General features: G+C 45.7%; 5 protein-coding genes across 5 annotated transcripts; 4 read left to right on the forward strand and 1 right to left on the reverse strand.

Moving 5' to 3' along the window:
- Positions 4,921–7,840, forward strand: LOC8073124 (beta-glucosidase 26). Its single transcript, XM_002461096.2, has 11 exons — positions 4,921–5,272; positions 5,403–5,461; positions 5,549–5,624; positions 5,696–5,767; positions 5,864–5,951; positions 6,046–6,289; positions 6,435–6,550; positions 6,745–6,962; positions 7,080–7,111; positions 7,211–7,313; positions 7,393–7,840. Exons 1-11 carry the CDS (start codon positions 5,020–5,022, stop codon positions 7,668–7,670), a joined length of 1,539 nt encoding a protein of 512 aa, XP_002461141.1. The 5' UTR covers positions 4,921–5,019; the 3' UTR covers positions 7,671–7,840.
- LOC8073125 lies at positions 7,963–9,839 on the reverse strand. The gene is made up of 4 exons (XM_002463265.2): positions 9,202–9,839; positions 8,752–9,107; positions 8,574–8,643; positions 7,963–8,319 (listed from the first exon to the last, which is right to left on the reverse strand). The coding sequence occupies exons 1-4, from the start codon at positions 9,826–9,828 to the stop codon at positions 8,308–8,310; spliced, it is 1,065 nt and encodes a 354-aa protein (XP_002463310.2). The 5' UTR covers positions 9,829–9,839; the 3' UTR covers positions 7,963–8,307.
- Positions 9,897–12,688, forward strand: LOC8072238 (probable glycosyltransferase STELLO1). The gene is made up of 3 exons (XM_002461097.2): positions 9,897–11,641; positions 11,801–11,927; positions 12,019–12,688. The coding sequence occupies exons 1-3, from the start codon at positions 10,035–10,037 to the stop codon at positions 12,493–12,495; spliced, it is 2,211 nt and encodes a 736-aa protein (XP_002461142.1). The 5' UTR covers positions 9,897–10,034; the 3' UTR covers positions 12,496–12,688.
- LOC8073127 lies at positions 13,350–20,277 on the forward strand. The gene is given in 7 exon segments (XM_002461099.2): positions 13,350–13,482; positions 17,257–17,871; positions 17,981–18,058; positions 18,667–18,766; positions 18,912–19,054; positions 19,695–19,910; positions 19,912–20,277. Coding segments are annotated over 7 exon segments (1,254 nt in total). The 5' UTR covers positions 13,350–13,407; the 3' UTR covers positions 19,939–20,277.
- Positions 22,379–25,773, forward strand: LOC8073128 (methyltransferase-like protein 13). The gene is made up of 8 exons (XM_002461100.2): positions 22,379–22,842; positions 23,845–23,958; positions 24,036–24,104; positions 24,194–24,213; positions 24,294–24,346; positions 24,464–24,494; positions 24,672–24,753; positions 25,271–25,773. The coding sequence occupies exons 1-8, from the start codon at positions 22,596–22,598 to the stop codon at positions 25,465–25,467; spliced, it is 813 nt and encodes a 270-aa protein (XP_002461145.1). The 5' UTR covers positions 22,379–22,595; the 3' UTR covers positions 25,468–25,773.

A 26,227-nucleotide genomic window follows, 5' to 3' on the forward strand; every position in this document is an offset into this window, starting at 1 on the left:
GCCTAGTGGACCCTACATGAAGAAAGCACTGGTGAGGTTTCTGACTTCCTGTGCTGCTCTGACGAATCCTCGGCCGTACGAGGGATGCTTCGAGGATGGACATGCATGCATGCTCGCAATCTGCTCTGGGAGGGAGTGGTTCATGGTCGGGATCCGTCGCCGTCACCAGTAGCCGTCAGCCGTGAGTGATCACCATTCATCCGGACGCGAGAGGTCGGGGGTGGACTCTGCTCCGTCCGTCCGAGTCACCCGCGGATGGCGGCCGCCGTTTCCTGGGCTGGGCCGCCCGCCCGTAAGGCTTCGTGCTTCACCCGGGCTTCCGCCATTCCTGGACGACAGGCTGGGCCAAAAACAGCACATGTCGAAATCAAGTTGCTTTTATTGGTCCGATCCAACCCAATCAGGTCTCGCCTAGCTCCATCCTTCACAAACGTAGAATAATCAACCTTGTTTAGTTCACTCAAAAATCATTTTTTTTAAGATTTCCTGTAATATCGAATCTTACGACACATACATAGAGCATTAAATATAGATAAAAACAAAAACTAATTGTACAGTTTATTTATAATTTGTGAGACGATTTTTATGAGTCTAGTTACTCTATGATTGGATAATATTTATTAAATACAAACGAAAATATTACAGTAGGCGTTTCCTAAAATTTTTTTGCCGACTAAACAAGGCCGAAGTTGCTTTTATTTATTTTTGGAGAAGAAGCTGAGAAGAGATAGTGCTGTCCCTGTTCTGTTTCTGAAACAGTACACTATTGTTGGCACGTGGACCTGTCCCTTGTCCCTTGTCCTAGCATTTGGCCTCGGCCGGGTCCTCCGGTTCTCGCTTTGGCACCCGCCGATCCGAGGATCCGCAAGCGGCCGGATAGCTAGCGTAACGGCGGCCGTCAGTTTGGCGACGCAACACCTGGTGCTGCCGTTGCACGCCAAGACAGACGTCGCCAGACCCAACGAAGCTTGCACGCAAAGGGTTTAGCCGTCCAGGCTCGGTGATGTGCACGAGAACCGTTTCTTGTTGCGGGCGCCCATATCGCGGCCCGATCTTGCCTCGTCAAGCTTTATCCTATTCTTTATCTCGACAAATATTCTGTAGTACAAGAGTACGTACATTTTCTAAAATAAAATGAACTGTTCTGTTCTGTAGCACTAGCACCCTAACGCGTGTACGGATATGTTAATTTGTTCGTGACACGGTAGCTATATTCAAACGAGAAGCAATTCCTCCGCAGTATCACGCAATCCCGTTACGATGATCCAATGCAACTGCCCGGCCGTGTTTGCTTAGGCCTTGTTTAGTTCTAAAAAATTTTGCAAAATTTTTCAGATTCCCCGTCACATCGAATCTTTAGACGTATGCATGGAGTATTAAATATAGACGAAAATAAAAACCAATTGCATAGTTTGGTCGGAATTGATGAGATGAATCTTTTGAGCCTAGTTAGTACATAATTGGATAATATTTGTCACAAACAAACGAAAGTGCTACAGTACCTATTTTGCAAAATTTTTTAGAACTAAACGAGACCTTAACGTTGGTAAAGCTTAATTTCTATCACATCAAATATTTTTAAGAACATACATGAAGTACTGAATATAAATTATTTATAAAACTAAAAACATAATTAGAAAATAATATGTGAGATAAACTTTTTAAACCTAATTAATTTATAATTAGATACTAATTGCTAAATAAAAGCAAGGGCTCTCAGGCGTTCCATTTTGGACGCCTAGGCCAGAATCAGTTGCATGCGAGGGCGCGATCCAAACAGACCTTTAATGTAGACGAGATTTGTCCGTTCAAAGGAAGTTGTCATGCTCCAGTGCTCCACATTTGCAATTTGCGTCAGCCTATATTTATGAGCAATCGAGCAAAGACCAGTGGAAAACAGCTTACATAGGATTTGTTTGGTTTATTTTTGAGCTATGAATGGCTGTGAGCTACTCCTTCTATCCCAAAATAATTACTACGCATCTTGTTTTTCAAGGACTCAACAAATCTCAATTTTCATCAATATATATAAATGTATACTGATATTTATGATGCCAAATAAATGTTGTTAGATTAATCATGCTATATACTTTCATAGTAAACCTATTTAGAGATACAATACAAATATCAATACTATTTTCTTAAATTTAGTAAAGAAACTTCAAATTAGTTCACTCACCGGGTTGCAAGATGTGCACTTATTTTAAGATGGAGGAAGAATGAGTTATAAAAACCTGCTGTGAGCTACATGTCGTGAAAAACTATAACTTGTTTGGTTGAAACAACTATGAAATATATTCCTCTCTTAATCTCCACAGAAACAGATGTAAAATGCGCCACAATTTCCACCTATTGGTAAAAGTAGTTGGTTCTAAAAAATAACTTCTGGTTCCACCTATTAAGCTGTTGTTTTGCTTTTTCACAGCAGAAGCACTTTTAAGAAGCTAAAGTAAACACGACCTAAACTAAGTGATGCAAAGGCAGTATTTCTCTTAGCTTTTGTTAGTCAAAATGATGAGTTGGGCTAGTGATATTTATTATAAAAGTTCTTTCATAATAAATATAGCATCAATAATATCGTTCTATCCTCATTTCAAATTGTAGGACAGATCTAGTTCTATCATAAATCAAAATATATCTAAAGAATATTGCTTGATGTTCTAGAAATTTATGTATCTTTTTAATAAATTTAGTCAAACATAGAGAAAGCTAAAACAACTTACAAGTTTACTCTCTCCGGCCTAAAGAAATCAATTTCTAGGATCATCCAAAGCTAAACTATTTTAAATTTATCCAACTTTATAGAAAAAATAGCAATATCTATGACACTAAATAAGTAGATTATGATCATATATATCTAGATATTAAATTGATCATAAATGTTGGTGCTATTTTATGTAATTTTTTTAATTTTAAAATAGTTTGACTATAGTCAATTCTAAAAGTTAACACATTTAGGAAGAGAGAGTAATAAAATATTATTAATTAATGTGAATTTTATGAATTGAAAACCATCGGAAAAAATGAATCTAGACTGGACTTGTTTTCTAACCGGTAGCTAATTCCTGCAGCCATAAAATAATAGAATTCTAGCATAATGCAAAATTAAAATATCTCGAATTTGACTAACTATATATAAATTAAATCATATTAGATATATTTTCATACTATATTTGTTTCATATCATATAAATATACCTATATATAGTATCTGGTCAAACTTTAGACATATATTTATAATACATAAATATGCATAGAATTGCACTCTTTTTCTGAGGTAGTATATTTTAACCACTGGAAAAAGCTAGATGCATGCTGCTAACCATGCATCGAAGCGATTACTAGATATGTGGGTCCATCATCTAATTAGAGCACGGTTAATAATTTAGCGAGCTGCTGCATATGCAAAACTACATATCAGTGAGCAGGCTATTAGGTTGGCTATCTAGAATATTTTAATATTTAATGTTTGTATGTAGATATTATCGATTAGAATTCTAAGCAAGCCGTTTGGTCAAACAAAGAGACATACCAACATAAAGAAATGTTAATAGATATTCTATAATAGATTAACTTTCAAATACCGATCACTTCTAGTTCCTAGTAGCAATATTGAAATAAAATTCATGTAAAAACACAAATATACCATGAGCTAGCATGATGGCATGCTGCGGTGGACGCGACTCAAGGATCCCACATCATGGATTGCCGGAGTACATTGACGATAAAAAACTAGAAACAAAGCACCGGCTACGCTGCCAAAAAGATTGCACTGGCTCGATATTATTTTGCGGGCAGTTGTTAACGCGGTGCGGCCGGCGCGCGGGATCGAGAGCGAGGTACGGCCGAGGACGAAGCGCCGGTCCTACCGCCGGCGTTAGGCTGTATGCAGGCTTTTGCTCTTCTGGCCTGTTAGCTTCTTATGAGCCGAATCTATCAGTTAGTATTTGTCTCTCTAAAAATCACTGAATAGTATTTTTGATCATGACTTAAGCCTTGTTTACTTCCACCAAAAACTTAAAAATTTTCAAAATTTTTCGTCACATCGAATTTTTAGACGCATGCATGGAGTATTAAATATAGACAAAAATAAAAACTAATTGCACAGTTTAGTCGGAATTTACGAGACGAATCTTTTGAGCCTAGTTAGTCTATGGTTATCACAAACAAACGAAAGTGCTATAGTGTCGCGAAATTTTTCGTTAGGAACTAGGCATGTTTGGTTGCTAGCCATAGTTTACCACAACTAACTTTAGGCAAGTGTGGCAAGCCACCAAAAGTGTGGCTAGCAAATTGGTTGCTACACTTTGCCATGCCTAAAGGAATCTTGCCACACTTTTTAACTCTATGACATGTGGAGTCCAAAAGAATCATGCCTAAACTTAGTTATCAACTAAACACTTGCCAACTTGGTCAAGCTTGCCTAAGGCCTTGTTTAGTTCTCAAAAAAATTTACAAAAATTTTCAGATTCCCCGTCACATCGAATCTTTATACACATGCATGAAGTATTAAATATAGACAAAAATAAAAACTAATTGCACAGTTTGGTCGGAATTGACGAGACAAATCTTTTGAGCCTAGTTAGTCCATGATTGAACAATATTTGTCAAATACAAACGAAAGAGCTACAGTGTCGATTTTGCAAAATATTTTGGAACTAAACAAGACCTAAGGTAAAGTGTGGCAAATTGTGGCTAGTAACCAAACAGTAAATGCGGCCTTCGCACAGCGCCCGTCTGGCCGTCCCGCTCTCTCTGCCATATTAGATTTCTGTGACGTGCACTGCACAAGTTCTCAGCCGGCTGACTATACACTGTTATACTTGCTCATATTATGGGAGTGGAGATAGTAGTATTAAAAAAGGACAAAGAGCTACGCAATCGGCACGCAGTAAAACCCATGTGGTTACAAGAGCATGTGGAACAAATAACAGGAACAGGCAAAGGCTCTCACCCTCCGTCCCTCCCTCTTTTAAAGATACCTTCGGAAAGCACGGCCTTTGCTGCTTCCACTGGGACCATGCAGAGTACCGTGAAGCTCGCGGTGCTCGCTCTACTGCTAGCGGCAGCAGCTCACCACGGTCTGCTGCCGCTGCCGACGGCGCTATGCTACTGGCTCAACCCAGAGATCTACGACGCCGGCGGGCTGAGCCGCCGCGCGTTCCCGGAGGGCTTCGTCTTCGGGACGGCCGCGTCGGCGTACCAGGTCGAGGGGATGGCCAAGCACGGGGGCCGGGGCCCCAGCATCTGGGACGCCTTCATAGAGGTACCCGGTAAGTAAGCAGAGCAGTTTCAGCAACACAACCATGGCCTTTTTTCTTCTGATTCTTTAGGATAAAGAAGTGGTGACAGTGATGATGCTTGAATTTGTGTTCTTGTTTTGTTGGGGGAATGAAAAATAAGGGACCATCCCTAACAATGCCACCGCTGATGTGACGGTCGACGAGTATCATCGGTACAAGGTGTGTTATTATCTGAATGCTGTGTTTATTTTTTTTGGTGTTCTTTTTTTGTTTTGTGATACCTGATGGATATTCTTCGAGGCACAGGAAGATGTGAACATAATGAAGAACATGGGCTTTGATGCGTACCGGTTTTCAATTTCTTGGTCGAGGATTTTCCCAAGTAGGTGTGCTCCATTTTGTAGATTTTTCTTGGGCCCAAACAGTTTCTGATACAAAACTAATGATATTCAGATGGAACTGGCAAGGTGAACCAGGAAGGAGTGGATTACTATAACAGGCTCATAGATTACATGCTTCAGCAAGGTAAGTTTCTCCATATGGCTGTTAGTATATATGTATGCTTTCAGGAAACATTCAAATTCCTGATTAAGGTTTTTATTCCCCCCATTAAAAAATCAGGTATCACGCCGTATGCAAATCTCTACCATTATGACCTCCCATTGGCACTCCATGAACAGTACTTGGGCTGGCTTAGCCCAAAGATTGTGTATGAATTTCAAACTAGACATCGAGAATCAAAGTTCAAATTGATTTAACCATGTGTTAACTCTGACCCAACTGCATACTGTGCCCAATTGAAGGGAGGCGTTTGCAGACTACGCCGAGTTCTGCTTCCAGACGTTCGGAGACAGGGTGAAGAACTGGTTTACCTTCAACGAGCCGAGGTGCGTCGCTGCTCTTGGCTACGACAATGGCTTACACGCACCGGGAAGGTGTTCCGAGTGCGCTGCCGGAGGCAACTCCACGACGGAGCCGTACCTTGCTGCACACCATCTCATCCTTTCTCATGCAGCTGCGGTGAGGCGATACCGCGACAAGTATCAGGTGAAATGCAAATCTGCTAACCATTTCAAGCCTCAGAACTCAGAATTGTGAATTGCACAGTGCAAATTTAGTTCAGTTAAAACTTAAAATGTTAGCGTTCAGGCATCCGGAAATGATCTGTATTTATTTTCCATTAAACGAACAGCTTTACCAAAAGGGGAGGATTGGAATTCTCTTGGATTTCGTGTGGTATGAACCTTTCAGCGACAGCAATGCTGACCAGGCTGCAGCACAGCGAGCCAGGGACTTCCACCTAGGCTGGTAAAAGCCTGAAAACACAAACACTTGATTAAGGACCAAATTCATTGCTGGCTTTATTAGAGGTTCATTGTATCAGTGACATTATTATAGTGTACTAGGCAAATAGGCACAAACTGATGATATCTTATCTTGGAGAGAAACAAACTAACACAGCTCGTTACCAAGAACAAACTGATACTACAATGTTCTTACAGGTTCCTTGATCCCATAATAAATGGACGGTATCCGTACTCGATGCAAGAGATTGTTAAAGATAGGCTGCCGTTGTTCAGTGATGAAGAATCCAGGATGGTGAAAGGCTCTATAGACTACGTTGGCATCAACCACTACACTTCTTTCTACATGAAGGACCCTGGGACATGGAACCTGACGCCAGTCAGCTACCAGGATGATTGGCATGTTGGTTTCGTCTGTAAGTCTGACACCACAAAAACAAAACTTTGAATTCTCTGCAGTTTCTGGTGCTGCTGTCAACTGTGAGTCTGACTATATACTTATCTGGTCATATGCTTTTCACATCTTTGTGCAGATGAGCGAAACAGCATTCCTATTGGCGCTCATGTAAGTGTACTGCTAGATGTCTACAAATATCAAAAGCATGGAGAACTCAAAATTGGTTTGTCTCTGATTATGCAAATGTAAATTCTTTGAGCTCTGCAGGCAAACTCCTATTGGCTGTACATTGTGCCGTGGGGAATCAACAAGGCTGTCAACTATGTCAAGGAAACTTATGAAAATCCTACAATGATCCTTGCTGAAAATGGTACTCATGAATAAAAATCCAAATTTCCAAGGAAAATGGTCTATGGATTCGTTCTAATTAAAACGTTATGCTGTTGCAGGAATGGACCAACCTGGTGATATCAGTATTACTCAGGGTGTGCATGACACAATAAGGATCCGTTACTACAGAGACTACATAACTGAGCTGAAGAAGGCAATAGACGATGGTGCCAGAGTCATCGGTTACTTTGCGTGGTCGCTGCTCGACAACTTCGAGTGGAGGCTTGGGTACACTTCGCGGTTTGGCTTGGTCTACGTGGACTACAAGACTTTGAAGAGGTACCCCAAGGACTCTGCTTTCTGGTTCAAGCATATGCTCTCAAAGAAGAGGAGCTAGAATTGCAGATAAGGGGACCAATGGCTTCAGGTGTCATACAAAGTTCACTCTGCATATCCTCTTAGTATGTCAGATTTAGCTTAAGAGACCATGCAGATGATTGAGTCTCAAGACTCGACAACTCTAGCTCTGTTAATTGTTGCAAGGCAATAAATTGGTATCTTTGAAAACCCTGAGCCTCCATAATAGAACAAGTAGAAGCACAATGACTGGATCACAGATTAATGACACACAAGTTCAACAACATAAATGCCATAAGAAAAAGAACGAAATAAAATTACATTGCGCTCAATAAGCTGAAAAATGATATCATTTTATTCGATACTAAATTTATACGATATATCGTCTCAGCATAAATCAACAGCGAAAGCATGCTATCTTCATTGCTGTACTTTCTATACTAAATTTATACATGAGATTCTATCTTGCCATTTTTCTGTCCAAGAGCTTATCTTCATCGTGCTAACATGACAACTTAACTTCTATCCTATACTTCTGTGTGAAGGCAAAACCCGGCCATTAAGACAACAGCAGGTAGAAATTACTAGATACATTTCAGAAGATAACTTGGCGTCTGCAATAGCCTTACAGTAAACATCTCCATTGCTATAAACAAAACTTAGTTAACTTCATCGGATCAGTCTGCGACCTGAAAATTTATTCAGAAAGTTAGTATACATGACATATCATGCGAGTCAATAACTGTAATGCACATCAGAAAAGGTAAGATATACTTCTCGTGCGTCCGGCAAGTTCCTAAATCCTACTTTGCAGTTATGGGAATTCTACATTTCAATTCACTGATTTGAAGTTCTTAGCTGTGTGTGCACTACACATTGTGGATTTTAAAATGCAAATCCAACTACCATCCTAATTCAAGTAGTCTGCACGAGTTTAACATACCATGTAAACATACGGATCCAGGGAACCACCAGTGCCTGCACGCCGCAAGCCGCCCTCCTGCTTCAGCAGCCTGCAAATTTTGCACGAAAGGAAGCACGCAGATACACAGGTTAGGCAGCAATCAGGCAACCACTGCAAAACCGCTTAAAATGGAAGTCAGAGGCAGAGTCAAGCTCACCAGCGTATTGCCTTGCTCGTGCCGGAGTTGTCGCCGACGGCGGCGCGGATGTCATTCTCGGTGGCTGGCCCAGCTTGCGGCCGTGAAAACCACTGCATGATCACGTCCGCCCTCCTCAGCCCCTTCCCAGTCCCACCAGCAGCACAACCCACCCGCGGAGCCTGGCGGCATCTCCCCGACGTGGCCGTGGAGCCCGCGGACGCGGCGGCCGTGACGGTGCTCCCCTCGCTGGCCACGGCGCTGCTCCTCTCGCTCTGGTCATCCTCGTCATCGCCGCTGTCGATCTCGATCCACACGCCCTTCCGCTTCTTCTCTTTGTCGGTATGGAACAGCGCGCTTGTGGCCTCAACGAGCACCTGGAGCCAAGGAACAGAGCCATCAGTGCGTAACTGCAGAGGAGGCTGCTCGTAACCGCGTGCTGATCATCAATCGAGGAACCGGATTGCACACCTTAGGGTCGAGGCGGCGGAGGGAGGCGACGACAGAGAGCACGCGGAGGGGGTCGACGGGGCGGCCGCGCTGCGCCGAGTCGGAGACGCACGACCTCGCCGACACGCCGGAGTAGGAGGATGAGGAGCCCGAGTAGCAGAAGAACTCGTCGCTGTAATGCGGAGAAGCGCGCCGCAACGGAGGCTCGGTTAACTTGCGATGATGAAGTGCAATTCGGTGGTGCGATGAGCAGATGACGCGAGACAGGCGAGGAAAGTACCTGAGCGTGGGAGGAGGCGAAGGCAGGGCCGGTGGGGGCGTGGAGTCGGCGAGGAGGAGGAGGACGCGGGCCGCGGAGACCTCTTCGAAGGTGGGATACTCCGCTCCCATGCCGCCCGCCGCGCTCTCCGGCAGAGGTGGAGCAGTCGCCCGGTGGTGGCGGAGGCAGCGGTTGCCGGGGCCTCGGGGAGCTGGCCGCTGGGATTTTGTGGGGGATTTTCGAAAAGTTTCGGTGGCGTGGCCGTGAGGCTGACAGGGGAGCAGCGCCATTTTGAAATTTCGAGCGTCTGGGGGAAGCCGGAACGCCGGTGCGGGTCCGGGTTCGCCTCTTAAATTGATGGGCCGAATCAAGATTCGAATCCGGCCCATGGCAGTGAGAATTGCCCAGAAAAGAGGCCTGCAGTTCGGTCCAAGTCCAACATCCGTTAGAGCCTACTCACCCAGTCACCCCCAAGACCACGCAGTCCACGGCTCCACGCCGTCCGCCCTTCCGGTCCCCTCGCCGGCCGAAGTGCCGAATCTCACCGGCGGACCCGGCGTCGTCGAGCCAGCCCCTTTTCTCCTCCAACGCCCAAATGCCACCGAACGCCTTGCCCACTACCTCCAGACCCGCATCTAGGCGCGTCGTCTACGTCCTCCTCGCGGCGCTTGCCACGGCGCCGTTCCTGCTGCTCCTCCTCTACGGCGGCGCCTCCCCCTCCGCGCTCTGCCCCGCCGCCTACCGCGCGCCCCGCCGCCTCCCGTACCCGTCCGTGCTCTGGTCCAAGGTGCCCCCGCTCCCCGTCCTCCTCTCCTCGCCGCACCCGGACCTCCGCGGCTCTCGCTGGATCGTCTTCATCGCGTCGCCGCATGCCCCGCGGCACCGCCCGCTGCGCGCGGTCCCCGGGTGGCAGCTCCTCGCGGTCGCCGACGAGGCGACCCCCGCGGATTGGTCCCACCCAGGCGCCGTCCTGCTCACGCTCGCCGACCAGGATCACCTCGGATTCCGCTCCGTCGCTTTCCTTCCAGCCCGGGGCCCGGCGCGCAAGGCCGCGGCGTACCTCTTCGCCGTGCAGCGCGGGGCGCGGGTCATCTACGACGCCGACGTGCGCAACGCCGTCCTGGGCGGCAACCTCACCAGTCACTTCGATGTCGATCTGGACCAGCGCCAGGGAGGCGCCGTGCTGCTGCAGTACAGCCATGCCGATCCTAACCGGACGGTCGTGAACCCGTTCGTGCACTTTGGGCAGCCGTCGGTCTGGCCACGGGGGCTGCCGCTGGAGAAGGCAGGGGAACTGGATGCTGAGGAGTTCTACACTGAGATATTCAGTGGTGGCCAATTCATGCAGCAAGGAATGTGTAATGGCCTTCCAGATGTTGACTCAGTGTTCTACTTCACCCGGAAGTCATTGGAGATGGAGGCATTTGATTTCCGGTTTGACGCGGATGCACCCAAGGTTGCGCTACCACAGGGCACGATGACGCCAGTCAACTCTGTTAACACATTGTTCCACTCGCCGGCGTTCTGGGGGCTTGCATTGCCAGTGTCAGTGAGTCCAATGGCATCGGATGTCATACGCGGATACTGGGCGCAGAGGATACTATGGGAGATTGGAGGGTACCTAGTTGTCTACCCACCAACTGTGCACCGCATAGATAATGTGCGTGCTCACACATTTGATGAAGAGAAGGATCTCCATGTCAATGTAGGGAAGCTGATAAAGTTCCTAATGGAGTGGCGATCCAGTAAGAGGACACTATTCGAGCGGATTCTTGATCTAAGCTATGCGATGACAGAGGAGGGATTCTGGGGTGAAAAGGATTTGCATTTCATGACTTCTTGGCTCCAAGATCTTGTTGCTATCGGGTACCGGCAGCCACGGTTGATGTCATTGGAGATTGACCGGCCTAGGGCAACCATTGGACATGGGGACAAGAAGGAGTTTGCACCAAAGAAGCTGCCTTCAGTGCATCTTGGGGTTGAAGAGATTGGGGAAGTAAGCACTGAGATTGGCAATCTAATTAAATGGAGGAAGCATTTTGGTGATATTGTGCTCATAGTGCATTGCACCGAACTTGTGGACCGAACTGCACTAGAGTGGAGGCTGCTTTACGGTCGGATATTTCGAGCAGTTGTTATTCTTTCAGAGCAAAGCAATTCTGATCTTGCTGTGGAATTCAGCAACTTGGCACAAGCCTACAAGTGAGTAAAAATAGCTTCATGTCTTACGTGGTCAATAAAATTCTCGCAACATTAATAAAACCCTAAATCTTAATGATTGCTGCATCCAGTAAAGCTTTGTCTGCTTCGTATCGAAACTATGCTACTCTGTAATTGTGTACTGGTATTTTTTTGTTGCAGGTACTTGCCGAAGGTGTTTGCTCGGTTTGGAGGTGCTCAAGGATTTTTGTTCCTTCAAGATCACATGGTCTTCAATTACTGGAACCTCTTGAATGCTGATAAAGATAAGCTCTGGATAACCAACCAGGTGCATATCCACATCATGATTTCTGGAACATATATGTGTGAAATACAGAACTTCTGAAGTTTTTGATGAGATAAAATTAACTTATCCCCAGGTGAAGGAATCTTGGTCGGATGTGCCTCTCCATGGTAACAACATCGAGTGGTTTGTGAACCAAGGGGATATGGTTAAAAAGGGAGTCAGCAATTTTCCATCTCAGTATGAAGCTAACTACAGGAGAAATGTAGGTGAAAATAATCTAATTCGTTGCAGCAGTGAGATATTTTACATACCTCAACGGTACATCGGTGACTTTTCAAATCTTGTTAAAGCTATTGGAAGCTTAGACATTCATCACAGTTTTGCAGTCCCCATGTTATTCCTTGCAATGGATTCACCGAGCAACTTTGAATCCAAAGCTTTGACAAAACTTGTCTATAGGGCAGATCTGCCATCAAATACCACACTCTCAACAATTTATACTGCTGAAGCCCATGCAGTGTACCCGGTGAAGGTTCAGAATGAGATGGACTTTGTAAAACTAATCAGGGTTATGTCTTCAGGAGATCCATTTCTTATGGAATTGGTCTGATCTAGGGTTTCACTAATTTTTTAATGCGTCAGGTTGGAGAGAGAAAGCAAAATAATGTTGAAGATAATTGGGTTCCTCTTTGACCTCCCTTCTTCTAGCTGAGGATGAGGATAATCTAATGTAACTCGATCTCACTTTACATGTACAATCATCAGATAATGCAAGCTTAATTTGTTACAACAACAAAAAAAAAGAATTTCCAAAGTTCTAGTGTTATTTTGTTGAATCAGTTAAGGATGATACTGTTACGACGACACTCCTTTCTTCTACTGATGTGATCAAGCACACGAGGAAGGGCAAGGCGGCAAGTAGAGCCCACAACGTCCGTTTCCATGGCCAAGCACCCGTTGCAGAACTGACACGTGTGTCGCGCGAGGAGTCCTCTGGTCTTCCAAATTTGCCCTTATAGGTGGGAAATCCTCTCGAGTCTCGGCGCAAGGAGCGCCGAAAATAAACAGAGACGAGGAGCTGCAGCCTGGATTGCTGGTAGGGTTTGGAGAAGAGGTTGGCATAGTTGATTAATCGATCCGGCAGCCCCGCTGAGGCTGAGCAGGTTGGATCGATCGGGTGTCAGCAATCGATCCAGCCGCCCCACCAAGCAGCTTGGAATTGGAAGGATCTACGGTGTCCTCTCCACGGGTCCGAGACAGCCAGGTACACACAACAGACTCGTGGTTCCAGATTCAGTTTCGGAATCCGACTTCTCTTCGATTGCAACCTATGATGCTGCTGTCTGCGCTCTATAAATTATATTCTAAAAAGGCTTTCTTTTGCATCCATAGATAGATCCAGATACGCAAAGGGAGGGGAGGCGCCGACCCGCAACGAAACTACGATTTGGAGGAAAGAGATGCCTAAGCGTCGGGTGGAGGGCTATCAGAACCAGCGTCGCAACCAACGGGTACGTACCCGATGGGTACTGGCCACCCGTACCCGCACCCGCTAGGTCAAAATCTATTCCATCGGGTTACCCGCGAAAGCAGACGGGTAAGAAATTCATTCCGTACCGGCACCCGACGGGTATTCCGTACCCGAAAATATACCCGAGTTCAACATAAATATAACAACTTTCAGCAAGTTAAATATCACAAGTTTTAGAAAATTAATCATAACAACTTCCAGCAAATTAATAGCAGCACTAGTAGCACACAAGCCGCTCAACACTTCCCACGTTCAGCCAATCAGTTCATGGGCTATATGGGCTAAATTGCTTAGGTTACTTACTCATTTTGCGGGTATTTCTTACCCACGGGTACGCGGGTATGGGTACTACTATTCCACACCCGTACCCGCTATACCCGATGGGTAAAGGATTTCGCCCAATAACGTACCCGCGGGTACAAAATTCATTCCATACCCGTGTCCTTATCGGGTAAAACCCGTCGGGTACTCGGATTTCGGGTACCCATTGCCATTTTGAGTCGCAACGGAGAGTTGGCCTGCAAAAGATCACGCCCAGCAAGACGGTGGAAGCACCTCTATCTAGTTTTGGATGACTGGGAGAAAGGATACAGCATCCACAAGATTGACCTCGCCAGTTTTGACTCCGACTCCGACGACAACCAGGACTCCTCCAGGTCCAGGGTTGGTGTTGCAGGGCACCTCCTCGAGTCTCCTCTACTACGGTTAGAGTCGCCACGGGACGTGAACATGCTCTTCGCCGCCATGGGAAACAAGATCTTCATTGTTACTGATGCACGTTATGGACAGACCTCTGCCCTCATCTACGACACCGAGACAGCGGCGCTGGCACTTGGTCCTGCCATTCCTGCTCATCTGCGATGTGGCTTCGACACTGTCGTGGCTGCCCATGGAATGTTCTATGCATTTTCACCTCCACCTTGTAACGAACAACACTCCTTTGATGTGATGTCATGCGCACTGACTGACTCGCGCGGTCCATCTGAGTTGGGTTGGTTCTGGAAGAGTCTCCCAGCATTGCCGCCACCGTTCAGCGAGTATGAGACCATTACATCATATGCTGTGCACTCAGATGGATACACCATCTACATGACCACATCCCCAAGAGATCGTCCAGGTCTCCAGAAGCGCACTTACTCCTTCAACACCAAGTATTCTGTGTGGAGGTGGCATTCCTGGGCTCTACCTTTCGAAGATGAAGGTTACTTTGACAGCGAGCTAGATGCATGGGTTGGTCTTCGCTGGGATGGGTATATTTGTTGCTGCCAACTTCCCTCCGACACCGGCAGCGAAACTCCAATAGAGCTCGGCACAGAGGAATTGGATTGGCAACTGGTTGAGGACAAATTGTTTCGCAGGGAAACTGAGAAGCACTTGGTGGCCTCTCTCACCTACATGGGAAGAAGCAAATTCTGTCTCATCCGCAGTGCCATGTGTGAGGAAGCCAAAGATAAGCACCTCTTGCGCGATGATGATAGCTGTGTGCTCCATCTGACTATGTTTGGCCTCAAATACAACAATAAGGGGGAGCTGCGTTTCACGAATCACAAGACATCAGTCTCCTACCGAGTAGCTAGGCATACAGATTTCTTTTATCCTGTAGCATTCTGGTTGTAGAAGTTTTTTATCATTATTATTATTTAGAATTCACGATTCAGTTATCACCCACGAAAAGTCGGTCTATGTTGTGCCCGCTGAGTGTATGTAGGACCTCCGTCTGGTTTTGAGTCTGTTCGTTTGAGCATCATTTCGTACTCTTACAATAAATTAGAGAAAAGCACTTTTGGCGAGCATGTTCGCTTGGCAGAAAAATTGATGGCTGAAAGTATTATTCGCTGATTTATTATGAGAAAAAACACTATTGAGTGTCTGGTAGATTCGATAGATAAGCTTAAGTGAATAGGCTCTGCCAAGCGAACGGGCTCGTTAGTTTTCATTCCGGAAATGAAGGATGCCTATAATCATGTCTCAAAAAATTTTTAAAAACATGCTGTTTGTTGTGCTCTTTTACAAAATTATATCATGCATGTTTCCATAGAAGTAAAGAATTGATTTCGTGATTATTACTAAAATTACTTCTATCGACATAAAAAATATATAATATATAGTTAGAATGCACTTCAATAATAACAAAGGAAAAGGGCTCATTTAAAGACCAGATGTTTCCGGTGAGCCAACGCCGTGTTTAATTACTCGAAAAAATTTCATGACACTGTAGCATTTTCGTTTGTTTGTGGTAATTATTGTCCAACTATAGACTAACTAGGCTCAAAAGATTCGTCTCGTCAATTCCGACCAAACTGTGCAATTAATTTTCTATTTTTGTCTATATTTAATACTTCATGCATACGTTTAAAGATTTGATGTGACGGAGAATTTTGAAAAATTTTAAGTTTTAGGGTGGAAGTAAACAAGGCCCAAATTGAATCTCTTGCGGCGTCAGCGTACTCTGACTAGTGGACCTCCTGATCTGATCGCTTTTTTTTTTTGACGATTGCAAAGAAATTTATTACCCGCAGCAAGAAGCTGCTAAGATGGTTACAGAGTTAAGGTCTACTTGGAGTAGAGCCTGAAACAATTACAGTTTTGGAATGTAATCATGGAGGTACGGGCCTGTTTTGCTAAAGTATCAGCTGTAGGATTTTGACTTCGGTTGATTTTGAAGAGTTGAGTCTGAAGAGTGGCTGCAGTATTGATGAAAACTTGTGTAAACGGTTTGATTGTCCACTGGGGTGGGTTTTGTTGGTTCTCCTGATGGAGAAAATGCACAAGTTGCTGGGAATCTGAAAGAAAGCTGCAGAATGGAATTTGAAGACCAACAATGTGTCGCACCGTGCGTTGGCTCAAAAGTCTCTTGCCACATGGTGTAGTTTGGTTGGACATCCGCATGCTGCTGGGTGCAGACGGTCCCCACACACGCACGACATGGCACTGAGGCATAGGCCCTCTCCATGGATTTGCATGCGACACATGTTTAGGAGGAATTATTTACTAGAAAGAAAAAAATTACACGTACGCTGGATGAATGAGTTTGGACACGGATAAGAGCAACTCCAGCAGGGCCCCTACTCAAGCCCCAATAGCTAAATATGGGTGCCCAGGCTAAAAATATTACTCCAGCAGAGCCCCTACTCCAGACCCCATATTTGGCTGGGCACCCATATTTCTCCCCCAGACCCCATTCCTGTTGGCCCAACAGGGCAGCCCCCATGCTCCATCGCGTGTCCTAACCCCAGCGCATGCTCCTTCTCTCTCTACCCTTGTATGTGCATGACACCCTACGGTAACCGGCTCGATGCTCTAATTGTGTCCATGTCCAACGGAAGAAGAAAGAGGAAGAAGAAAAAGACACTGACGAGTGGGTCCCTTATGTCATTCTCTCTGGAATAGGTTTGGGGGTCAAATTTGGGTGCTACTGTTGGAGTTGAAGCAAAAAAATTGAGCCCCAAGAAGTAGGGAGAGCACCCAAATTAAAAATAGGGGCCTAGTTTTGGAGGCTACTGCTGGAGTTGCTCTAGGTGGCCACACGGCCACCCCACACCCCACACAGTCACACACACCGTGGTCCGTGGATATCGATGGGCTGTTCGCGCGCGGCGCGTGTTCCGGACCGCATTTGTACATGTATCGTCCTTCCTGTACACGCATGCTGCATGCCAACATGGTAGGGTATCCAAGGGCCAGCTTGCTCCCGTCCCGTCGACGGCTAGGCTCTGGCTGCCGGTCTGCCCTCTGGGGCCGCCTGCATGTGTTGTGCTGGCCCAAACTATGGCACGGCGATGTCATCTACGTCGTCCTCGTCGCGTCTCATCTGATCATCTCTCGCTTTCGTTCGTCCAGACTCCTCGCCTCCTCCGTGACCCCCCGCTCCAGTACACCGTCGTGTCGCGATTCACGGCACCGGTGCTCGTGCTCCACGCGCTGGAACAAACAAACCTAACAGTGGGACTGGGTGCGTCACCCGACAGCGACGACGCGCGCGCGATGCCAGGTACATCTTCTCTCCCCCACCCCTTCTGCCCACCTCTCCTTCAGATCGTCGCTCGCTCCACTCGGACCACTCCAAGTCCCAGCGACCCAGCCCGCGCGGAGGCCGGAGCATCGCACCGGCACCAGCACCGCACGCACGCCGCGGCGCGCAACCGCCCAGCCTCTCGTGCGCGCGCGAGCGCACAGAGCACAGCAAGCAACCCGATGGCGCTCCTGGTGCTGCGAGGCTGCGCCACGCCAGCCGTCCACGCGGCCCCGGCGGCGGGGTCCCGGCTGCTCCCGCCGCCGCTGCGGCGGCGGAGGCTCGTGGCCGTCGCTTCGACAGCCTCCTCCGCGCCGTCCGGCGAGGTGGCGTCGTCGTCCCAGCACGGCCGCGAGTACGGGATCGTGGGCGGGCCCAACGGCAACGCCGTCGCTCCCGCTACCGCCACCAAGTCCACCGTCATCGAGACCACCGTCGAGAGGGTACGCTTGCTCACTTTCGATCTGCTCCATCGCCTTTCGCTAGCCTCCAGAGTCTTCTATTCTACCGATCTGACGCCACGCGCTGTCGCTGCTGCTGTGCTCGCCGCAGGTGATCTTCGATTTCCGGTTCCTGGCACTCCTCGCCGTCGCCGGGTCACTCGCCGGCTCCCTCCTGTGCTTCCTCAATGTAAGCGATCTTGGATTTCTGCCTGCGCCGTTCCCATCCATGGCTGCTCCTGTTCTAACCTAACACACAGTACTCGTCTTGGACGATGCCCGCAGTCATGTAAGATAGCAAATTCAAATTGGCATTCTCTCCTAGCTGCTCCTGTTCGCAAAATTTTGGCTTTTTTGGCTACTGTAGCACTTTCGTTTTTATTTGACAAACATTATCCAATCACGGAGTAACTAGGCTCAAAAGATTCATCTCACAAATTTCAGGTAAACTGTGTAATTAGTTTTTATTTTTATCTTTATTTAATGCTCCATACATGCGACCAAAGATTCGATGTGACGGGGAATCTTGAAAATTTTTGCGAACTAAACAAGGCCAGGCTGGAATCTGAAAATAGTTTACGTGGACAGAGCTTTCTTGCAAACTGACATGACAAGTTGAACTTTGTTACCAAATTTTGGCCACAAGTTTTAGCACCACTTTTGCATCTGTTCAAATTTTCAATGTGACACACACAAGCTCATGCCTAATTATTGCCATTATTAGGCGCGAATGCTTTTCTACTGTCACTCCACACCAAGGTTCATGGATCTGGTTATCTGACATCTACTCGTGAACAGGGCTGTGTCTTCATCAAAGAGGCATACCAGGTTTATTGGTCGAGCTGTGTTAAGGGGATTCATACGGGGCAGATGGTCCTCAAAGTCGTCGAGGCCATCGGTGAGATGTTCTTCTAGCTAATTTGTTCAGCCAATTAGCATCATCAATAATGTCACTTGCTACGAAGCCTACGACAATTCATATCTGTCAGTGCCACCTCGCTAAACTGTTGCTTTGCGGCACACTTGTGCACAATCTTCCGCAGATGTGTATCTTGCTGGAACAGTCATGTTGATTTTTGGGATGGGTCTTTACGGTCTCTTCATCAGCAACGCTTCCTCAGATGTTCCTTCTGCATCTGACCGTGCGCTGAGTGGATCGTCTCTGTTCGGGATGTTCGCTTTGAAGGTACTTGTCAGAATTTGAAATCTCAAACACTTTTTTATGTTCTGTTGGTACGTACCTTTTCAAATATATTTATCAAGCCATATTCAGCACTCATGTTTCATGTCTCAAGTATTGTTGCTTATTCTGAAAAATCAGATTAAATCCATTTTCAGTCAACTGCTCGTTTCATTCAACAGTTTGTACACTGCTTACTGGCAAGTGAATTACTCATTCATACTACTCCACTACTACTGAAAATTTTAGACTACTTATAGTCCCAAATAGTTTATAAGTTTAGTTGATAGCCTGGTATCATTTATCAGTATCCTATATGCTTTTGTTGGAGACACACATGCAGGAGCAGGACCTTCAAAAAAAAAATACAGACATGCAGTACCTCGAATGCCGTCCCATTGCTTATTCTGCATGCTCTTCAGTCTACTGCTGAATTCAGATTAACTCCACTACTAGGGAAACATTCAGACGACCGGCAACTGAAACAAACATAGCAACTGCACATGAACTCATAGCATTTCCTACTCCTGGTTTGAGAACTGCACTCGTCATTTCTACTGTTTCTTCAAATTTGATAAACAGTAATAAGGCACATGTATGGGGGAAAAAATCCTTTGGCAATACGATAAATCTTTTGTTCATGCAGGAACGCCCGAAGTGGATGAAGATCACCTCCCTTGACGAGCTCAAGACAAAAGTGGGGCATGTCATCGTGATGATTCTGCTTGTGAAAATGTTCGAGAGAAGCAAGATGGTGACAATAGCCACGGGGCTGGACCTCCTCAGCTACTCGATTTGCATCTTCTTGTCGTCAGCTTCTCTGTACATACTGCATATGCTCCACAAGGGCGACCCTGAGGACTGAGGAGAGTGCAATGCCAAATTTGTAACTCCTTAACATTGTGACCAGATCAGATTTGTTGTAGCTATTGAAGGAACTTGAAATTTTGTGTTCGATTATCGATCTCCTAACCTCTGATTTCTGCATGATCATAGCATAGTCGTCACTTGCTTCAGTTAAAACAAAAGAGATACTGGTCACTTTGGTTCAGCTGCCATGTGCCCCCTGGACCAAAATGTCAGTGGGAAAGGGTGTCACCTGACATGCCCTTTCTAAGGTTCTGGTCCTGAACTCAGACTACCAAAGAAATTAGGTTATGTTTTCTCTATGGTCTGTATATACTATGGTTTTATTTCGGAGTGATTGAGGAAACTTTCATTTTTGTTTATCTTGTTTGAATGGAATTACAAGACTTCCTGTTTTCAATGTAAGAGAGCAAGAGACCTGCTGAGTGCTGACGCCTATATGAACGATAGCTAGTATTGCTTTGGTGTCGTATAACTGACGGTACTGGTGTATTCGAGGGGATAAAAAACTGATGGTGCTCAATACTGGATTTTTATGGTACACACGTTGTAAGTTCCCTATCTGATACAGACGTTGTTCAAGGTAGGAGTACCTTCTTAGAGCCTGTTGCTTCTAAAACAAGCCTTGTCAGCATGCTTATAAGTTATAACGGCTATATAAGTCTATAAACAAGGCTGAAATACTAACACCTGATACTGGGCACCTTTTTTCAGCCTTCTCCTTTCACTCCATTTTGTCATCCCAACCGTCAGTGGGTGGGCTACTGTAGTTTTTTCTTACCTTCACAAATTGATCTTGTAAATTTCACGACAGAGGAACACACGACAAGCGAGTTAACCGATGATGATTGACATGTTTGGTTTACACTGGTAAACTTTACCGCTTATCACATCGAATCTTTGGACACATGCATTAAATGTTAAATATAGACTATTTACGAAACTAAAAACAGAGTTAGAGAATAATTTGTGAGACGAATCTTTTGAGCCTAATTAGTTCATGGTTGGAAACTTATTGCCAAATAAACAAAAATATTACAATACCTATTAAACTTTAACATCCTCAACCAAACACCTCCGTGAGAAGGTACTTGAGAGCAGCAGTGAGGGCTGGTGTCTTATCCACACGATGGAGACACACACACCACCCTTGCCCTTAGTTTCTTAGGGCAGTCCCAATGACAATTAATAAGTAGTTTCTATCTTCAATAACTATCCTGCCAACTAAGCAAAAATCCTACGTGGCAGCTTATTTAATGAAGAGAGAGGGGGTAAAAGATGGAAACCGTTTCTTGTTCACGAAATCGCGTCGACGCAAGCAACGAGGGCCGTCGAAACCAGCAGAAACGCACTGGGGAGAAACCAGTCGTTTCTTGCCCCCAGGATTGGATCAGATGCTCCGCCGCCGGCTCCTTCCCACGCGCAACGAGACGAGCATGTCCTTCTCGCGCGCGCCCCCTGCCTGCTTCCCACACCCAGCCGCCAGCTTCCCGCGAGCGCCCGCGCAGGCAGCCAAATAGGAACCCTAAATTCCAAATCCTGCCCCAATCTTCCCCGATCTGGCGACCATGAACCCACTCTGGCCGCCATCCTCAAGCTCTAGGCAAGTTAGGGCAGGCAATGGACGGGTAGGGAAGGGTACAGCAGAGCATGGCAGGGGTGCTCCCGCCGCCGGCAGGGGTGCTCCTGCAGCCGCCCTGGCTGGCCGATTTGGTGCGGTTGCAGGTGCTGCCGCAGCTCCTACCGATGATGGATCCAGTCAGACAGCAGCTGCATCCCCAACTCTTCCAAATCTTGAAGCTGGTTGTTTACCTGCATGGTGGACAAGTTCGTCTCCCATGGCCTCAAGTGAAGGGTATGGTTAATTAACAGCTGCTTATTTTGTTTGAATGTAAGTGAACATCAATACCATACAGTTCTGTGAACCACTCTGAACTTTTTATTTTAGCAGCTTATAATTGTTCTGAACTGTTCAAAGCACTCTGAACTTTTTATTTTAGCAGCTTATAATTGTTCTAAACTGTTCATTTTGTTTGTTAAAATATTTCTTTGCCTAATATGAAATTGTGTGACTTGTAGATGGTGGCTTGTGGACTGTTGGCTTCTGAAGTACCTGTTGCAACTTGTCGATAGGATATGGATACCTGCTGCACATTTTGTTGCAACTTGCCGAACACATATGATTGCCACTCGAGTGAGCTGCGCACGTCCATTCGACCCACGTGCCAATATTTGACACTGACAACGGAATAACCTGTTCAAATGGCTGCGAAAAAAAATAATGTAAAAGTGAAACCGAGCCGAAGACGTGGAAGAGACTGGGGAGACATCACAGCCACAGAATCAATCACAAAACGATTTTCATAAATAAAATAACCTAAAAGGACTTTTCTATATATAGAGAACAATAAGAATTTGTTTTTAAAAAAGAGAGAGAGAGAGAGAGATCAACTGGGCAGGCGGCGACGGCGACGTGTGGGTGGTGGCGGCTGGTCCCAAGCTCGGGGCGGGGCGCGACGCGCGAGCACCGCACCGATGCCGATGCTCCTCCCACCCCCTCCAGCCCTCTCCTCTGCCCTCCTCACCCAACTACTACCTCTCATCCCCTCTCCGCCCTCCTTTGGTCCTCCCCCATCCGCTCCGCTCGCAGCACGCTCCCCGCCCTTCCCCTTGCCCCGCGATGTCGTCGTCGTCGCCGCCGCCGCCGCCTGACGATGACGACGGGGCGCGGGAGGTGGGCGCCGACGCGGACGGCGGCGATGGGAGGTCGCTGGGCTACGGCGAGGCGGAGTACTGGGACGCGCGGTACGTGGAGGAGGGCGGCGCGCCGTACGACTGGTACCAGCGCTACGACGCGCTCCGCCCCTTCGTCCGCCGCTTCGCGCCGCCGGCGTCCCGGATCCTCATGGTCGGCTGCGGCTCCGCGCGTACGCAACCTGCTCCCTTCTTCTACTCTACCCATCCATCATACTGTCAGCACCGGTAATAGGCTAATAGCAGACGAGCGGAGTTACCGTTGTTACGGCGTTGCTTCGCTTTCTTCTAATTCCTCGATGTTCCCAAAAGTAGAAAGCTCAGGTCAATTTTTCCTTCTTCTTTTGCTCATAATAGTAAGTAGCTGGGAATGGATGCATTTGCACCGGTAGAATAGAACAGAAGCCAAGCCAGGTTTAGCCACGCAATAGTTTCTGCAAAAAGTGTCCGTCCGTGGCGATTTGGCTGCACTTCTTTTTGTTTCCTTGCTTAATTACGTATCATCATGGCAACGGGGCAGGGTCTTTCTCGCGTTGTCGCGCTACTTGTTTCCGTCAAGTCATTCTCTTGCTCAGTCCACGTGTTGGCATAGTGCTTCATCTGTTGTAGTTGTAGTGTTGTTTACTCTGAATTGAATCCTGTTGATGCTGTCTCTCTGTATCGGCGTTCCAATGTAATCAGTTGATTATTTTTTCCATGCAAGTAGCTAGGTTGCTTTGGTCTATTGGCTGCTCGCCAGTAGCATAAAAACTCTGTACACATTGTTACACTCCTCTTAATGAAATACGGGTTAACCATCCGATCAAGAAAAAAAAAAAGACTACGGCTAGGCTACTTGTGAAGCAGTACTGAAATGGCATGTCATGTTACTCGTCTGCCAGCAGCAGCAGTGTTTCTTTGTTTGACCTTATGTTGAATGCAGAGTCGCACACCTGTGGAACCAGCAGTTTGGCTGTATGATTTATTTTTATCCGTTGAGGGGAAAAAATAACAGAGATGTATAATCGATTGTCTCAATCAGCTCTGGTCAGGCTAGTTCTGCAGTTTGTTTTTGTTCTTGCCAGGCAAACCTCCATGCGTTCATAATCTTTGGAGGTGTTTCTTCTTTTCCTTAATCACATTCTCTGTTGTAATCGACTAATCCAATTCCCTTTCTCTGTCTCTGCTGTCTGTAGTCATGTCGGAGGATATGGTCAATGACGGCTATGTGGAGATAGTGAACATTGACATTTCTTCAGTTGTGATTGAGATGATGAGAAAGAAATATTTCAATTTTCCGCAGCTGCAATGTATCCTTTGCCTGTTTATCATTTCCCTTTGTTCAGAGCTGCAATCGACCTTCCATTGATACCCTTATGACCTGCAGACTTGCGCATGGATGTTAGAGATATGAGTATGTTTCCTGACGAGTCGTTTGATTGTGCAATTGATAAAGGTATGCAATCTTGCTATGATTGTACAAACTGTGGCCATTACTGACACGCATTTGTAACTTCACTTACTTAGCTCTGTTTAAATTCTTAGGTACTCTGGACTCATTGATGGTAAGTAGGTAACATAAGTCACCGTGTCCCTTTGCTTATTTCTGGACTTCTTCAACAATGCCGTCTTGCTGCTTTCATAGTGTGGTGTGGATGCTCCTCTCAGTGCAGCTCAGATGATTCTGGAAGTGGACAGGTTTTGTAGTGTCTTGCTGCCTCTCTGAAGTATCACTCTGCAGTGTCATCTGCACCAAGATATCTCGTAAATTTCAACAGCCCTGCAGCCTTATTAGTTATTTACTTTTTATTGCAGGCTTCTTAAACCAGGAGGAGTCTTTATTTTGGTAAGCACTGTGTACATTTGCTCTGAAAGTAGTGCTGTTGCGGATTTTTTTTTTTTTATCAAACTCTCAGTCATGGGCCTATGGGCCTTAGTCACATACACAGCCCAGCATCAACAGTAATTAAAATGTTGAAACCCTGATGTATATTTTGATCCATTTTCGTGTCTGGACTTGTAGATAACATATGGTGATCCATCGGTACGAGTGCCTCATTTGAATCAATCAGCATGCGACTGGAAAATTGTACTTTACATTCTACGTACGTATAAAACTTTAGTTTGAGTTTTTACCCCTTGTTTTGGAGACATATATGGTGATCCATCGGTTTGAGTTTGTATATCGTGGTATGTTTCCTTTTCCTTTTGTATGGTGGTACAGCCGTACAATGCTTACGAGAAGGCTTCAACCCTTTGTTTTTCATGTATAATGCAATTGCACTAAGAACTGAGTTGTTCTTTCTTTTTTTTCTCAAGAATATTGCCTGTTCCGTTACATAGAAGTTACTAATATGTGTCATTCATTTCATTTAATTCTGGAGTACTGCAAGAGTTCTACTAATAGAAGAACATTGCCTTTTTTTTTCTTTATTTTATTCTTCAGAAGAATGACATCTTTTAGTAGAATTAGTGGTCCATACTACCCCACATAGTGGTACAGAAAGAGGATAAATAATGGTATGATAAAATGAAAACAGATAGCTGTGTAAATCACTGCTGAGTAAAAAAAAATGAACACCTTTATGCTGGCTTCATCATTGCTGTTTTAATGTATTGCAGCAAGACCTGGATTCACTGAAGAGATCAGGAGGCGTGTATTGGATCCTGTTCCACTGACAGAGAGGGGTAGACTCCCTGATGGATTTGTTCCGGAGGATCCTGACTCCCATTATGTCTATGTCTGCAAAAAGATGCAAGGATTAACAGGGACAGGTTCCCCAACTGTAAACCACATAGAGAGTCAAGGTGAAGAATAAACTGTAGGCTGATTCACCCCCACAAGATTTGTGGATTGTTATGATTTATATACAAGATCAGATGACGCGATGTTGCCACCATTGTTATGGCCATCCAAATGTAGGAAGCGTGCCATTGCATGCATGTATATTTTTACTGATCTTGTAAGCTGTACGAATCCGGGAGTCAAAGCCAATGTATCGTGCAACAGCTGTCTTCTTTTGTTTTCTTTTCTGTATCATCTTGGAAAGCAAAACTGAATTGTTTGGTGCACTCGAGGAAGAGAATTTTTTTATTGGAAGAAAGGAATTGGCGTGGAACTGAAATTCTTTGATTCTGCAAGATTTGCTAGCACTGACGCACGATTGAGATTTCTGAGACTTTTGGGCATTACGCCATGCTTCAAATGCTATTTTCATACTTTCAACTCATGGAACTTATGTTACATTATTTCCTCGAGGTTCGAGTACATAAGTTTCGTCGTCTAACATTTTCTGTCATATGTTTTTTATATCGTCTCATAAAAAAGGTTCCAGTACATAAGTATCGTCGTCTAACATTTTGTCATATATTTTTGTTCTATCGTCTTATAAATTGGTACTCCATCAGTCCTAAAATAGATCAACTTTAGAGTTGTATTAAGTGAAACTAAAATTATGACTTCAAATTAGTATCACCAGATACACCATGGGCTATATTTTTATAATCTACTTATTTAGTGTTGTAAATATTATTATTGTTCATTATAAAGTTCATCAAACTTAAGATAGCTTGACTTAG

The sequence above is a fragment of the Sorghum bicolor genome, chromosome 2 (assembly GCF_000003195.3).
Source record: "Sorghum bicolor cultivar BTx623 chromosome 2, Sorghum_bicolor_NCBIv3, whole genome shotgun sequence".
Classification (NCBI taxonomy): Eukaryota; Viridiplantae; Streptophyta; class Magnoliopsida; order Poales; family Poaceae; genus Sorghum; species Sorghum bicolor.